This window comes from Tamandua tetradactyla, chromosome 3 (genome assembly GCF_023851605.1).
Source record: "Tamandua tetradactyla isolate mTamTet1 chromosome 3, mTamTet1.pri, whole genome shotgun sequence".
NCBI classification, from domain to species: domain Eukaryota; kingdom Metazoa; phylum Chordata; class Mammalia; order Pilosa; family Myrmecophagidae; genus Tamandua; species Tamandua tetradactyla.
The window spans coordinates 32,265,602-32,280,349 of NC_135329.1; the positions used below are offsets into that span (position 1 = coordinate 32,265,602).

Here is a 14,748-nt window from a genome sequence, read left to right on the forward strand (position 1 = left end):
CATATACAAAAAATAAATAAAAATGGATCATAGACCTAAATGCAAAAGCTGAAACTATATAAATTATAGAAGAAAACATACAAGAATATCTTCGAGACCTTTGGGATAGGCAAAGATTTTTTAGATAAGACACCAATATCTTGCAACTGTTTACTATATGCCCAATATTTTCCACAAGGAACAAAAAGAAATTCCTTATGTTTTCAGAAGAGATAACAGCTCTAGACTTCTTCAAGAATATCCCCAGAATTAACTGAAGTTGCATCTTTGCCTTCCAAACAACCATGAGAAAAAACTTCCCATACACTCAAAAATCATTCTAAAGGCTCATAAATTTGAGGGGAAAAGATTATAAATATCCAAGCCCTTCTTCCCTCCTAACAGTACCGCCTTTTAGTTAATTTAAAGTATAAAGTCCAAGGTCTAGCTGTTTCATTTCTATATCCTACAGCTTGGAATCACTAGTAATAATCTCCTGCAACAAATTTTATCATACCTGAACAATCGAACCTCTAACACAAATTAAGAGGTAAAACAAATTTCACTAGGAAGAATCAACATAGAAAAGGCTTTACTATTAAGCCTTCACTGGCTGATGCTTTATAGTCCCACTTGATATCCCAGCTCTGTATGTTTAAAAAATATTTTTGTCAAATACAAGCATATCTTGAAAGATCACTTTATTATTTGAGATGTAAACTAAATGGATTTATTCTGACATTCTCAAAACTCTCAATGGGAAAAGTGTACGTTTATAACTAAAGGTTCAATTAATGAAAGCACCATTAAAACTAAACAAAAATTATCATGTCTAATTAGCTTCAATTAAATGACTTCAAATATACAATGCCTATAGTAAAAAGAGCTAACAAAAAATTTTAAATGGTGATACTGTCTTTTATATGGTAACAAAGTAAACATTTTCCCTACCTGCTGTTTCTTGCCCATGGCAAGTGTTCAGTTCAGCAAGTAGCTGGTTAAAATCATCTTGATGAGCAATCCAGTTATCCTGAAAATACCAAAATACAAATTAGAGGTAATTGTGTAGTCAGCTTACCTTGACTGATGTAAGATGTATTTTGGAATCATAGCTGTACTAATCAGACAAAATAGATTCTAAGTGAAAAGCTGATACAAGGGACAAAGAATATCACAACATACTGAAAAAGGGTCAATTCAACAAAACAAATTTTAAACATGCATGTACCTAACATGGCAGAGACCCAAAACATATGAAGCAAATACTGACAGATTGGGAGGGAGAAATACACAGTTCTACATTAATAGTCAGAGACTACAATATACCAGTTTCAATAACATATAGAACATCTAGACAGAAAATCAATAAGGAAACAAAATACTTGAATGATACTATAAAGCAAATAGACCTAACAGACATATATAGAAAACTTCACCCAACAGCAGTAGAATACACACTCTTCTCTAGTGCATATGGATCATTCTCCAGGATAAATCACGTATTAGTTCACAAAACAAGTCTCACTAAATTCAGAAATACTAACATCATATAATGTATCTTCTTCAAACACAATGGAATGAAGTTAGAAATCAGTAACAAAGGAAGAATGAAAAATTCACAAATATGTGGAAATTAAACAATGCACTCTTAAACAGCCAATGGGTCAAAGAAGAAATCACAAGGGAAATTTGTAAATATCTTGAGGCAAATGAAAATAAAAACACAGCATACTAAAACTTATGGGATGCAGCAAAGGAAGTGCTCAGAGGGAAATTTATTACTCTAAATGCTTACATTAAAAAAGAAGACCTAACCTTACAACTGGAGGATCTAGAAAAAAAAAGAGCAAACTGAATCCAAAGCAAGCAAAAAGGAGAAAACAATAAAGAATAGAGCAGAGACAAATGAAAGAGAATAAAAAATGAGAGAATCAAAAAAAACCAAAAGCTGTTTCTTGAAAAGGTCAATAAAATCAACAAACTTTTTGGCTGGACTGATAAAGAAAAAAGAGAGAGGACACAGTAACTAAAATTTAAAAAAATGAAGTGGGAGGGGGTTAATACCAACCTCATAGAAATAAAAAGGAATGTAAAAGGTTACTATGAACAACTGTACACCAATAAATTAAAAAACCTGGATGAAATTCCTAAAAAACACACATATTACCTATACTGATTGACTCAAAAAGAAATAGATCTCAACAGACCAGTAAAAAGAGATTGCATCAGTAGTCAAAACCCTCCCAACAAAGAAAAGCCCAGCATAGCCCAAATACCCCTAAAGAGTGGGAGAAAGATCAAAGGTAATGGTGGAGTTATACAGAGAAGATAGGGTTAACAAATGAGTATAACCGCTCAATCATTATATTGATATTTCTTTTATCTCTAGCATCTTAGAGCAGCTAAAAATAAAAACCTGAAATTGTAGAACTGTAACCCATACCAAACTCTGAAATCTATTCTACAACTAATGATTGTGATATGCTTTGAAATTTATTGCTTGTTTGTATGTTATTTTTCACACACAAAAAAATGTACTTAATGTTTAAAAAAAAAGTAACAAAACAAAAATTTCAGCATGTAAGGAAAAAGCATTTTAAATGGATTTTCCTTCCTATACTTTTATTTTGTTATCCAAGCTAATACTAAGTAATAATCAGATATCATCCATTCCTTTTCAGGCTACTCCCTTCCCCCAACCCCCAAAGTCCAAATATTTTGACACCCTTGAAGACAAAGAGATAGCTCTGGTAGACCATGATAAACTTTTCTGGTCCGGATTTAACAACTTTATCAAAGGGGAAAGGCACCTGATCATCTTTAATAATATTTCTTGGACAGAGATGACTGACAATGTTAGTATCTACTTACAACTTTCTTTTCTTATTAAATATTAAAAAATAGGATGGAGAAAGACATATCAATAAAATTTGCAGAGCATTAAAAAAAAAAAAAAGAAAAAAGAAAAGCCCAGGATCAGATGGCTCCACCAGTGAATTTTATCAAACACTGCAAGAAGAATTAACACCATTCTTGTTCAACACTTTCAAAAAATCAAAGAGAAGTAAACACTCCTTAACTTATTCTATGAGGCCAACATCACCCTAATACCAAAGTTAGATAAAGATGCCACAAGATAAATTCATAGATTAATATAAAAGGGATAAAATTATAGACCAATATTCCTTATGAATACAGATGCAAAAAATGCCCCCCCAAAAAGTAAATAAACATTAGCAAACTGAATCCAACACCACATTTAAAGAATTATATACCATGATCAAATGGTATTTATCCCAGGTGTACAAGGGTGGTTCAACATAAGAAAACTAATTATTGGAATACACATCAACAGAAAAAAGGGGAAAAACACATAATCATATCAATTGATGCAGAAAAGGCATTTGACAAAATCCAGTACCCTTTCTTGATAAAAATACTTGAAGAATGAGAAACAGAAGGAAATTTCCTCAGCTTGATAAAGGGTATATATGGAAAACCTACAGCTATCATCATAGTCCCTGGTGAAAGGCTGAAAGCTTTCCCCCTAAGATCAGGAATAAGAAAACGATGTCTACTGTCACTGCTGTTATTCAATATTGTACTGGGAGTACTAGCCAGAGCAATTAGGTAAGAAAAAGAAATATTACAATCCAATTCAGAAAGGAGTAAGTAAAACTTTCCTGTTTGCAGATGGCATGATCCTATTCACAGAAAATCTTGAAAAAGCACAACAAAACTACTAGAGCTAAAAAATGAATTCAGCAAAGTGGCAAGGTACAAGATCAACAAGCAGAAATCAGAGATGTTTCTATATGTTAGAAATGAGCAACCTGAAGAAGAAATCAAGAAAAAAGTTCTGCTTACAATAGCAACTAAAAGAATCAAATATCTATGAATAAATTTAATCAATGGTCTATAAAGGACGTGCACTTGCAAAACAACAAAACAATGCTAAAAGAAACCAAAGAACTAAATAAATGGAATGACACTCTATATTCATGGATTGGAAGACTAAACATTAAGATGTCAATTCTATCCAAATTCTATCTGATTTACAGATCCAACACAATCCCAATCAAAATCCCAAAAGTCTTCTTTGCAGAAATGGAAAAGTCAATCACCAAATTTACACAGAAGTTATGGTAAGTGGCCCCAAATAGCAAAGGCTGAGGAAGACTTACTGTTCTAGCTTGCTAGCTGCCAGAATTCAACACACCAGAAACAGATTGGCTTTTAATAAAAGGGGATTTATTTCATTAGTTCTTCAGAGGAAAGGCAGCTAATTTCATCTGAGGTTCTTTCTTAGATGGGAAGGTTCAGGGTGATCTCTGCTGGCCCTCTCTACAGGCCTTTGGGTTCCAACAACTTTCCCCAGGGTGTTTTCTTTCTGCATTTCTTTCTGGGCTGAGCTGTGAGTGCTGAGATGAGGTATGCTGAGCTGCATGGGCTGTGCTATGTTGACCTCCCTCATTTAAGCACCAGCCAATTAAATCAAATATCATTCATTGCAGCAGGCATGCCTCCTAGCTGACGGAAGATGTAACGAGATGAGGTTCACGTATCACTGGCTCATGTCCACAGCAACATAACTAGGCACCTTCATTTGGCCAAGTTGACAACTGAATCTAACTACCACACTTACACTTCCTGATTTTAAAACTTATTACAAAGCCACAGTAATCAAAGCAGCACGGTGTTGGCACATGGACATAACTAAAGACCAATGGAATGGAACTGATATTTTAGAAATAAATCATCACATCTATGGCCAACTGCTTTTAGACTAGAGGGACAAGTTCATTCAATGGGGAAATAACAATCTCTGTAACAAATGGTGCTGGGAAAACTAAATAGCTATATGTGAAAGAATGAAGATAAATCCCCTACCTTCTAGGGTAAATTTCCTACATTTAGGAAAAAGACCTAAATATAAGAACAAAACATAAAACTCCTGAAAGAAAATTATAGGGAAATATTTTCAAGATCTTGTGTTAGGCAATGATTTCTAAGACTTTACACCAAAAACAAGAAAAACAAAACAAAAAATAGATAAATGTGACTTCATCAAGATTAAAACTGTTTGTGTATCAAAGAATTTCAATCTTGAAAGTAAAAAAGACAATGTATCAAATGGGAGAAAATATTTGGAAACCATATATCTGATAATGTTTAATATCTAGACGATATAAAGAAATCCTACAATTCAAGAACGAAAAGACAACCCAAGTAAAACACAGGCAAAAGACATTTTTCCAAAGAAGATACACAAATGTTCAGAAAGCACATGAAGAAATGCTCAGTATTACAGAAATGCAAATCAAACCCACAAGGAGATAACATTTAGTACCCACTGGAGTGGCTACTATTAGAAAAATGGAAAACAAATATTGGAAAGGATGTGCAGAAATAGGAACTCTCATTCTTATTTGGCAGGATGTAAAGGCGCAGCCACAACAGAAAAGTTTGGTGGGTCCCTCAGATATTTACATATACAATTTCCATATGTCCCAGCAATCCCATTTCTAGGTATATACCTGAAAGAATTGAAAAAAGGGAAAACAATGAACAGGTATTTTTACACTAATGTTCAGAGCATCATTATTCACAATTGCCAAAAGATGGAAGCAACCCATCTGACCATCAATAGATGAACTGATAATCAAAATGTGGTATATACATACAATGGAATATTAGCTGTAAAAAGGAATAAAGTTCTGATATGCAACAACATGGATGAACCTTAAGGACTTGATGAATAAAATAAGCCAGACCAAACAACAAATACTGTATGATCTCACTCATATGAAATAATTAGAATAAGCAAAATCATAGAATCAGACACTAGAATACAGGTTATCAGGAACCAGGGTGGGGTCAGGGAACAGGAAGTTAATGCTTAACTGGCACAAGATTTCTGTTTGAGGTGATAGAAAAGCTTTGATGATGGATGATGGTAATGGTATCATGACATTGAGAATGTAATTAATAGTAGTGAATTATATATTTGGAAAGTGGTTGAAAGAGGAAATTTTAGGTTGTTTATGTTGCCAGAAAAAAATTTTTAAAGCAAACAAACCATAGGCCTATACAACATAGTGAACCCTAAAGTAAACTATGGACTTCAGATTATAGTACAACCATAATAATATTCTGTCATCATTTGAAACAAAGGTACCATTCTAATGCAAGGTGTTAATAAAAGGGCTGATATACAGGAACTGTGTATTTTCTGCATGTAAACCTATAACTTCTCTAACAAAAAAAAAAAAAAGAAAAAGAAACAAACAGAACCTTATATAAACTCTCTTTAGTGATTTAAACTTGTAACTGCTAGTCCAGAAAACTGCTGTATTATACTACTCAGAGTATTTCATTTTACCTAAAGTAATTCTCCAGATTTCCAACCTGAATATGGTAGCTGCAAAAATTTAAGAACAAAAGAAAAAATAATTTAAGAACAAGCCTTTCTGCTTAGACATTTCTTAAAGCAAACAAAGTTAATGAAAATGAAAATTATCATAGTCCTCTAATTTTTAATTACAGTGTCATATTTTCAAAGTGTAAATATTTAAGCAGAAATGTGAACAAATCGAACTGCTGTACAACAGCCATCAGAAACCGACAAAGACATAAAGACATAAGAAAAGAACACGGCTTTCATGCAGTATTCCTTAAACCAGATGTGACCAACATTTAATGTAAGTTAATATTATAACACAAACAGAAGATAAAAATTCTTTTTTGTATAGACCTGAATATTTCTATGAGAAGAAAAAAAGTTTTTTTAACAAAGTTTATCAATAACACTAGTTTGGATTTCTTAGGTAGTAGCAAATAAAAGATTACATAAGGACACTAAAGCAAAATGGCATGATACATGATGAAGAGCCAGCCTAGTTAAAGGCTCTTTAGTTATCCAAAACATGGATAAGGCTAATACACACTTGAATACTTAAAAACCGATCAACAAATCCTGTGATTAAAATTTTTATATTTGTAAAATTAAAGTAAATTATTCAAGGAAAACTGTTGCTTACTTCATTATTGATTGTAGCTCCAAGTCCCAGGTGGTTATTTTTAACTTGAACTTTAATATGATCTGTGGCTCCTTGCTCCTGAGCCCCTAAACCCTGTGAAGATTAGACACAAAGAAAGTTAGCATTTTTGTCATGTATAAAGAGAAATTACTTCTTTTTCCTTCCTCAACTATTCAATTAATAAGCATCTAGGAGTGAGATACTATCCTTGCCCTCAAGGAGTACAGTCTAATTCTTATAAGGGAATATGTTCTCTAATATCATGGATTTACTTATAATTGTGAATATCAGTTCTTCAACTTGAGAACAAATTTAAGGCCCATGTAAAACTAAGTTTCTTCATTCTGATGTTCAGAAGCAAAATGTACTATCACAAAACTATCAGAAATCCATCAGAAGGCGATGCCTGTTTCCAGTACATAAAAAAGAACACTGGGGAAGAAAGGAGAGTACCCCACGTCCCCTACATCAATTAGCACCTATTTGTTGTAAGGTATTTTAAGTAAAGGATACAGTAGGTGCAGAGAACCTAATGCGTGAAAGAGCTTGGCACACTGAGGAATCAATGAAGAGGAAATCAGATGATAAGGGGAGTGATGGTATGGTAGGAATTTGGATTTTATTTTTAAAATAATAGGAAACCACTGAACTTTTAAGCAGGGGGATGATATGATCCAATGATCTAATTTATGTACTTTAAAAGATCATTCTGGCTGATGTATGGCAAATGGACCATAGGAGGAAAAGAAGGGAGGAAGGGAAGAGGGTGAGAGGCTGTTGTAATGATCAGGGCAAGGACTAATGGTGGATGGACCAAAGTAGTGTCCTGGATATAAAGGAATAATGGTTGGGAACATGAGATATCAGAGAGGAAGAGGAACCAAGGATGTTTCCCAGATTTCTGGGTGAATAATTGGGTAAAGTGTCATTTTCTAAAATGAGGCCAAATTGGGAAGGACAATATTTGGGGTATGATCAAGAAGTTTTGTAATAAAAATGATAAAATTTGGATGCTTACTCAAGTGGAAATATAGGTAGGCTCTCGAACTTAATACATTCAGTGTTTAGGGGACATACGTGGGCTAGACATAGAAAAGTGAGTTCTCAGACTGGATAATTCAAAGCTGTGGCATGGGCATGAACGAGATCACCTAAGCAGAGTACGGATAGGGCCAGGGGTTAAATCCTGAGGTGCTCAAAGCTCAAAAATCTGAAAGAGGAGAAGAGCCAGAACCAAATTTAGAAGTGGCTGGTAAGGTAGAGAGTAAAATGGGAGAGCAGGAGAGAGTATAGTGCTGTGGAAACCAAAGCAGCAGTATTTCAAAGAGGGAGCAGTCAATGACATCAGATGCTGCTAAGGAGTTAAATAATGTGATAACAAAAAAAAAGCCCACTGCATCTTGCAGCAAGATCACTAAAGACTCTGACCTAAGTCACTCAAGTACAGAGATAGTATAGAAGGCCTATTGGAGTCAGGAATAAACGGAAGGGGAGGAAAGGGAGAAAACGTGTAGTGTAGCTAGAAAATGCAATAAAATATTACTCAGCAATATAAAATGCTGATGGCTAAGTATAAGTCCATGTGCAACTAAGAAAAAAGAGCTGTGTATAAAAGAGGCTAATCATGGTAAATTAAATGAAAACAAATTGACATGCATGTACAATTCTATTTTTATCATCATAAGGTCACTACAACTTATTTATTCCTCTAAAATCAATTATTGACCCAAAACTTAAATTTCTCTCAGTTTCTAAGAAGGATGTATTCTCCTGATTTATAATCTATTTGCATGGGTCAGACTTCTTTTGCTTTTCTCCAAAATACCTTTCCTTTAGACCACCCCATTTTCTCTAGCATCCTTTGGCCAAACTTGGAATCATCATTACTCCACGCAGTGTTTCTTGGATCCACAGCCCACTTCTGCTTCCGCCGACCTATAAATGAAAAAATATCTCATCAGCATTCTAACTTTTAAACCTGGAAAATATTACACATACACACAAATACATAACACATACACGTATTCTTACACGTAAAATATGACAAACATTATATTTTATTATATATATATATCAATTGAGCATGCAATCAGAAATGTTATCAGGTTTAACCATTTATTCTAGTTTTCCCAGTAAGCACATATTCTTTTTTTTTTTTTTTCTAAAGACGTATATATATATTTTTAACCATTAAAACTCAGTCTCCATAGAGACTGTCAAAAATTGCCAGCACCGACTATATTTCAAGTCATCATGGTGGGGTATTGGGAAAAGTTTTCAATTAGCAATAATCACGCCTCGGATAAACCTCATTGGCTACGATACTGCCACTGCGCAAAGCTAAGCACATATTCTTAACATATAAATTGACTTACAAGATTAAAATTGAAATGTTCCCTCCAAATGTGACAAATCAAAACACTATATAGGGCGCACAGACGGTTCAGTGGTAGAACGCTTGCTTATCATACGGGAGACCTAGCTTCAAATTCTAGACCATGCACACAAAAAAACACCCCACTATATATAGCTCCATATTCAGCTATCAGTAGCAACTTGTCATCACTATGGTCATGGTCACTGTCATTGCCATCATAATTACCACCAGTAATAGCAGCAGCAACAGTAGTTACAGCTTTCATTGCTATATGCTATGTGCTAAGTGCTATATATTCTTTATTTGATTCGATATTTACAGTAACCCAGAGGGTAGATATCTCCACTTTTCAGTTGAGAAAACCTGAGGCTCAGAAAAAGCAATTTACCTAATGTCCCCCCCCCCCCCACTCCCAGCAAACAACAGTGCCTTTATACAAATGAAGGTCCTACTGACATTAAGGTTTATATTCTTAATCTATAAGGCATGATCTTGGAGAGTCCAATATATCCTCTACACACACGCACTACAGAAAAATAACAATACCATACCTTCTCACAGAAATGCCCTAAAACCATAAGACCCTTTCTCTGAACTTCCAGAATGAATTATGTTTCTTTATAAATATTTAATTAACATCATTAAATGTGTTATGGCCATTTATATCCATCTCTTATGTTTCCTATTAGACTATAATCTCCTTAAGGGTCACACTGATGCCTGAATTATTTTCTATTCTTCATTGCAAGAAGTAAAAAGAACATTGCCCATAGCAAACACTCAATAAATGTGAATGAATGTACGAGTAAATGAGAAAGGAAAAAAAACAAGAAGGAAAAAGGCAAAAGGGAAGAATAAAGGAAGGAATAGAACCGAATTAAGAGAACGCCTTCTAGTCTTTCCAAAATAGAAGCCTAAGCATTTTTTAAATGCAAATAAATAAATGACAATTAGAAACACAAGTTTATCACTATAGTTTTAAGGAAAATTATGGTAGAGATAAAGAATCTCAAAGGGTCACAGAACACAAATATGAAACCCTAAAAACAGACTATGGTCTGTTACCCTAAAGTGAGTAACTTGGAAATCAAGCATCATTATCACTTACCTATTGTATCAATGTAAGCACATTATCTCACAATAGACTTATACCTTGGCAGTCTCATAAAAAAAAAAAACACACACACACACAACCTTCAGTCAAAGGACTTTATATGTATTGCATATAAAATCAATGAAAAAAGTCCCTTATACACACCTTGGCAAAAATGAAAACAAAAACTACAAACATGCATAAAGAAAAATGCTACCTATAAAGAAAAACACGTTGGGCACAAATTTACAGTGTTTTGCAGAGAAAACTGTGACCTCAAAAGTGCTACACCTCACTAAGTTAACATTTTACTTATCTTGGTAAGTACTCAGCATAACACCATGTCTGCAAGTGAACAATATAGCAGAGATAAGCCATATTAACCAGTATTCTATATGTAAGGCTGGTTATTGGTGTGTATCCAGAATTTGTGTCTCTGTTTAATAGTGCTAGCCAGGGGTCTTTGACCCTGTTTGAAGAAGACACTTTCGAGAATGAGTGGGCCCACCTCTGTAATAAGAAAAGCATATAATTTATGTTGCTTATTTATATACAACTGACTAGAATGCTAACACAAGAGACTGGGTATCTGAGGTTAGTTCCTCTTTTCCAGGGAGATGGCAGGTATGCCCAAACAATGTGGCTAAAGCAACGTTTCCCAAATAAGGATGCTTTAAAAAGAGGGGAGTTCCCATTAAAACAAGAGAGAGTAGTATCAGATTATGCAAAATTTAATAGTGTTCTATATAGAAGGATTTTCCAGAACCTTTAATATGTTAATGTGTACATCCTCTTAGAAGATGGCTGAGTAGGCATGCTGTGTTTGCCAAACTGATTTGACCTGAACTCTATTTCCCTGGAACATTTCCTGGCTCGAGTGCTGTAGAAGTTTCCAGGTTTGGGAAATTCTGACAAGGAAAACAGACTGCCTCGGGTCTGTTCAGATTAGATAGTCTTTTGGATGCCCTTTGTTATTCATATTTTGCAGTCTATTCTGTGCTCAAATGTTAGCTTTGCTAACAGTTGTGTGCAAAAAAAGTAATAAAGCAAGCCTGCCTGCTTTCCCCTGAAAGGTCTGCTTACCAGGTTGGCCCTTGGCTAACATTTGGGCACTTGGATTTCGGGAGGTTCCCACCATTTCCTGAACTGTTAAAGAGTTTATGTCTACATGTTTGTACAAACTATATGGTCTACTTTGAAAACCTGCTTTCCTTCTAGGAGTCTAGAATTTTGATACATGTCAAAGAGGCCCCCTATATGACTAGCCTCCAACACAATGCTGAGCCTCTAACTAGCTTCCCAGGTTGGCAACATATCATAGATATTGTCACAACTCAATGCTGGGGGCATTAAGTATATTCTTTGTGATTCCTTTGGGAGAGAAATCTGGAGGCTTACATCTAATTTCCATTGGACTTTGCCCTATGCACCTTTTCCCTTTGCTGATTTTGCTCTGTACCTTTCATTGTAATAAATCTCAGCTACAAGTATGACTATTTGCTGAGTCCTGTTGAGTATTCCTAGTGAATCACTGAACTTCCTGAGGGTGGTCTTGGGGGCTCTAGACATCGCCTACTGTAATGGATAGCACTGTAATGGATGGATAGGGCTGGGTCTCAGGGTAGAGATTTCTGAATCTGCAGAGTCTCTGGAATGATATGTTTAACTATCTGTTTAATTTGCCAGGGCTGCTATAACAAATACCATAAGCTGGCTGGCTTAAACAACAGGAATTTAGTGGCTCACAGTTTGGAGGTGAGAAGCTCAAAAATCAAAAGTATTGGCAGACCACACCTTCTCTGAAGTCTACAGCATTCTGATGATGGCTTGCTGGAAATCAATCTCTGCCTCTATCACATGGCAATCTGTCTCTGTTCAGATTTCCTCTCTTTCTATAAGAACTTCAATCTTATTAAGCTAGGTTCCACTCTGATTCAATCTGGCCTCATCTAAAGAGAATCTCTGAGTGAGTTCACCCTCACAAGACTAGGGAGTTGAAACTTGAACATGCCTTTGGGATGGGGGTAGGGGGACATGATTCAATCTACCCCACCATCCTCTAGCAGACAGTCTCTTCCTAACTGGAGATCTAATTGTAAATCTCTCCCCCACGAGAATACATCTAGGATAATTCCAATAAAAAAATTTTCTAAACAACAACTGCAAGGGACTTCACTTTTCCATCACTCCATGCCTGCTATAGCATGGCTTATGCCAGGAGTCAGCTTACTCTGAAAGGTATGTTGAGTCCTAAGAGCCAGAAACAAAGATTTTGCTGTTTTTTCCAAAGAGATTTTCAGATATTCAAGAGCTCAAAGTATACCCGCATGAATTCTTTTAAAAAATGTTCAAGATATATTCAAGATTGAGGAAGGTATAATATAAAATTTTCATGTAGTGAGTATCAAGATTATTAACTATATATGTTGTAATTTGTAATTCTAACTGTATTTGTTGTAATTTGGTTACAAAATGTAATACTTGCAAGTGTCAAAAATTGATCTTGAAAAGGTTTTATGAATGAATTAATATCTTAATAACAGTCTGGGTCTAAAACTCCAAATTATATAAAAGTGGGAAGGGTGATAAAATCCTTGTCTTACATAGGGAAGATTCAATAAAATCGCATTTCATAATTAGAGAAATAACAGGATAAAGAATTTTTACGTTTTTGAGAAAAAAGAAAACCACTAGTAGATTAAAAATAGAATAAGTACCTGTGGTGAAGATAACAGAATACAAACTATAGATCATATGGTAATGGAACACAAAGGAAATGGCATTCTTAATAATATGAAAACGCTCGTAATCTAATGCTAAGTATGAAAAAAGCAGGATACAAAAATATACCTATAGAATGATATCATTTTCATAAACTATCAGAGAAAAATAATTACTGGGTAGCAAAATTATGGGTTACTTCTGGGACTTTTCTATGCTTCAAATTCCTCATCTCTAAAATAAGAACATCAACTCTAAATATCTAATCATGTTAATTTAACAAGCTATTTTAAAAGAAACTACAAAATATTATATAAATATTTGAAAATTTGGAATAAATAGTGGGCGAAAAGAAGTGATATCAGTGATTTTTTTATATCAACCTAGTGATGAAGATAATAAAAGAAATTTTTAATAGTCACAGAGAAACTGATCATGGAAACAGTAGAAATGAAGGGCAGAACCAGGGCCAGTGTTCCCAAATGCATGATAATTAAGTAAATCTCAAAAAACATTAAAACCTGAGACTTTAGCCATCTAAGTTCTAGTCTTGACTGTTCATTTTTATAGATGATGAAATAAGAGTCTAGAGGGTCACCATGTAAAACATTCTTTTCTATGAGCCTCAACTTAGAAACGGTAGAAAATCGCTGGTACTAGTGGCAAGAATATAAAGTTCCAAAGATAACTAGGTCAATTTTGCCACCTACTAGCTGAATGATTTTGGACAGTTTATTTTTCTTTGAACTTAAATTTCTGCCCCTGTATAACTGGGGATAGTGCCTTACCCATTTCCTTTCACGCTCCTATTCCTCCATCACCTTAGAAAATAGAATGTTGACATTTATTTTACAAATTTCCTGTGCAACTTGCTGTTGGTCTTTTAATTAAACTTTCTGGTCACTGTTCACTACACAATTTCTTCCAAAAAGCATGAAGCGGTTTTTCATGACCAAAGCACGACTGCCACCTGGTGGCAAGAAACCTTAACTACAAATACCATTCAGAATTTAGCCTCCAGAGAAGGGGATTCAATCAACTTCAATCTATAAAATGATGGTAAATATCAAAGGCAAACTGAAGAAGGCTGGGGCCTACAATCCTGCAATGAAAGAGGGTTAGTAATTCCAAGTCTTGGAAGAGAGCTAGTAATTACAAGCAACCAGTTTCCAACTAAGTCAAAAACGCCAAAGTCTTCCTTATAATTACTTATTAGCCCTGCACCCCGCACCCCCCAAACAAATTTCCTGTGTTTGATGCCTTTTACTCCCTTTGCTTTTCTATTCCTGGGTTCAACATCTTCAAAAATATATTTCACTGGCTGAAGAGATCCGTCTGGACCCAAGTCTTCTTTAACCAGAGGAGGCTGAAAACTGGGCAAGTAAAAGAACGAGTCCGGGTCCCCACGAACGGTGGCGGCATAGCCAGTCTCAGGACACAGTGTGCTGACTTCCATTTGAACAAACCGCGCGCGTCCCCAGGTTTGAGTCTAAGGGCCCGAAGTCTCTCGATGGGACGCTCGCAGTCTCTTTTAATAT

The 14,748-nt window shown here is 35.0% G+C and overlaps 1 protein-coding gene and 1 non-coding gene across 5 annotated transcripts in view; both read right to left on the reverse strand.

The window, feature by feature from the left end:
• PINX1 (PIN2 (TERF1) interacting telomerase inhibitor 1) overlaps positions 1 to 14,748 on the reverse strand; it is a 142,945-nt gene that overhangs the window by 127,188 nt on the left and 1,009 nt on the right. For all 4 annotated transcript variants that reach the window (XM_077152954.1, XM_077152952.1, XM_077152951.1 and 1 more), the window contains exons 2-4: positions 8,845 to 8,954; positions 7,020 to 7,112; positions 931 to 1,009 (exon numbers count right to left, since the gene is read on the reverse strand). In XM_077152954.1, coding sequence (XP_077009069.1) covers positions 931 to 1,009; positions 7,020 to 7,112; positions 8,845 to 8,954 — 282 coding nt within the window. The remainder of the gene's footprint in view (positions 1 to 930; positions 1,010 to 7,019; positions 7,113 to 8,844; positions 8,955 to 14,748) is intronic.
• LOC143678337 (U4 spliceosomal RNA) lies at positions 9,221 to 9,361 on the reverse strand. Its single transcript, XR_013173154.1, has one exon. It is a non-coding gene; the product is annotated as a U4 spliceosomal RNA (small nuclear RNA).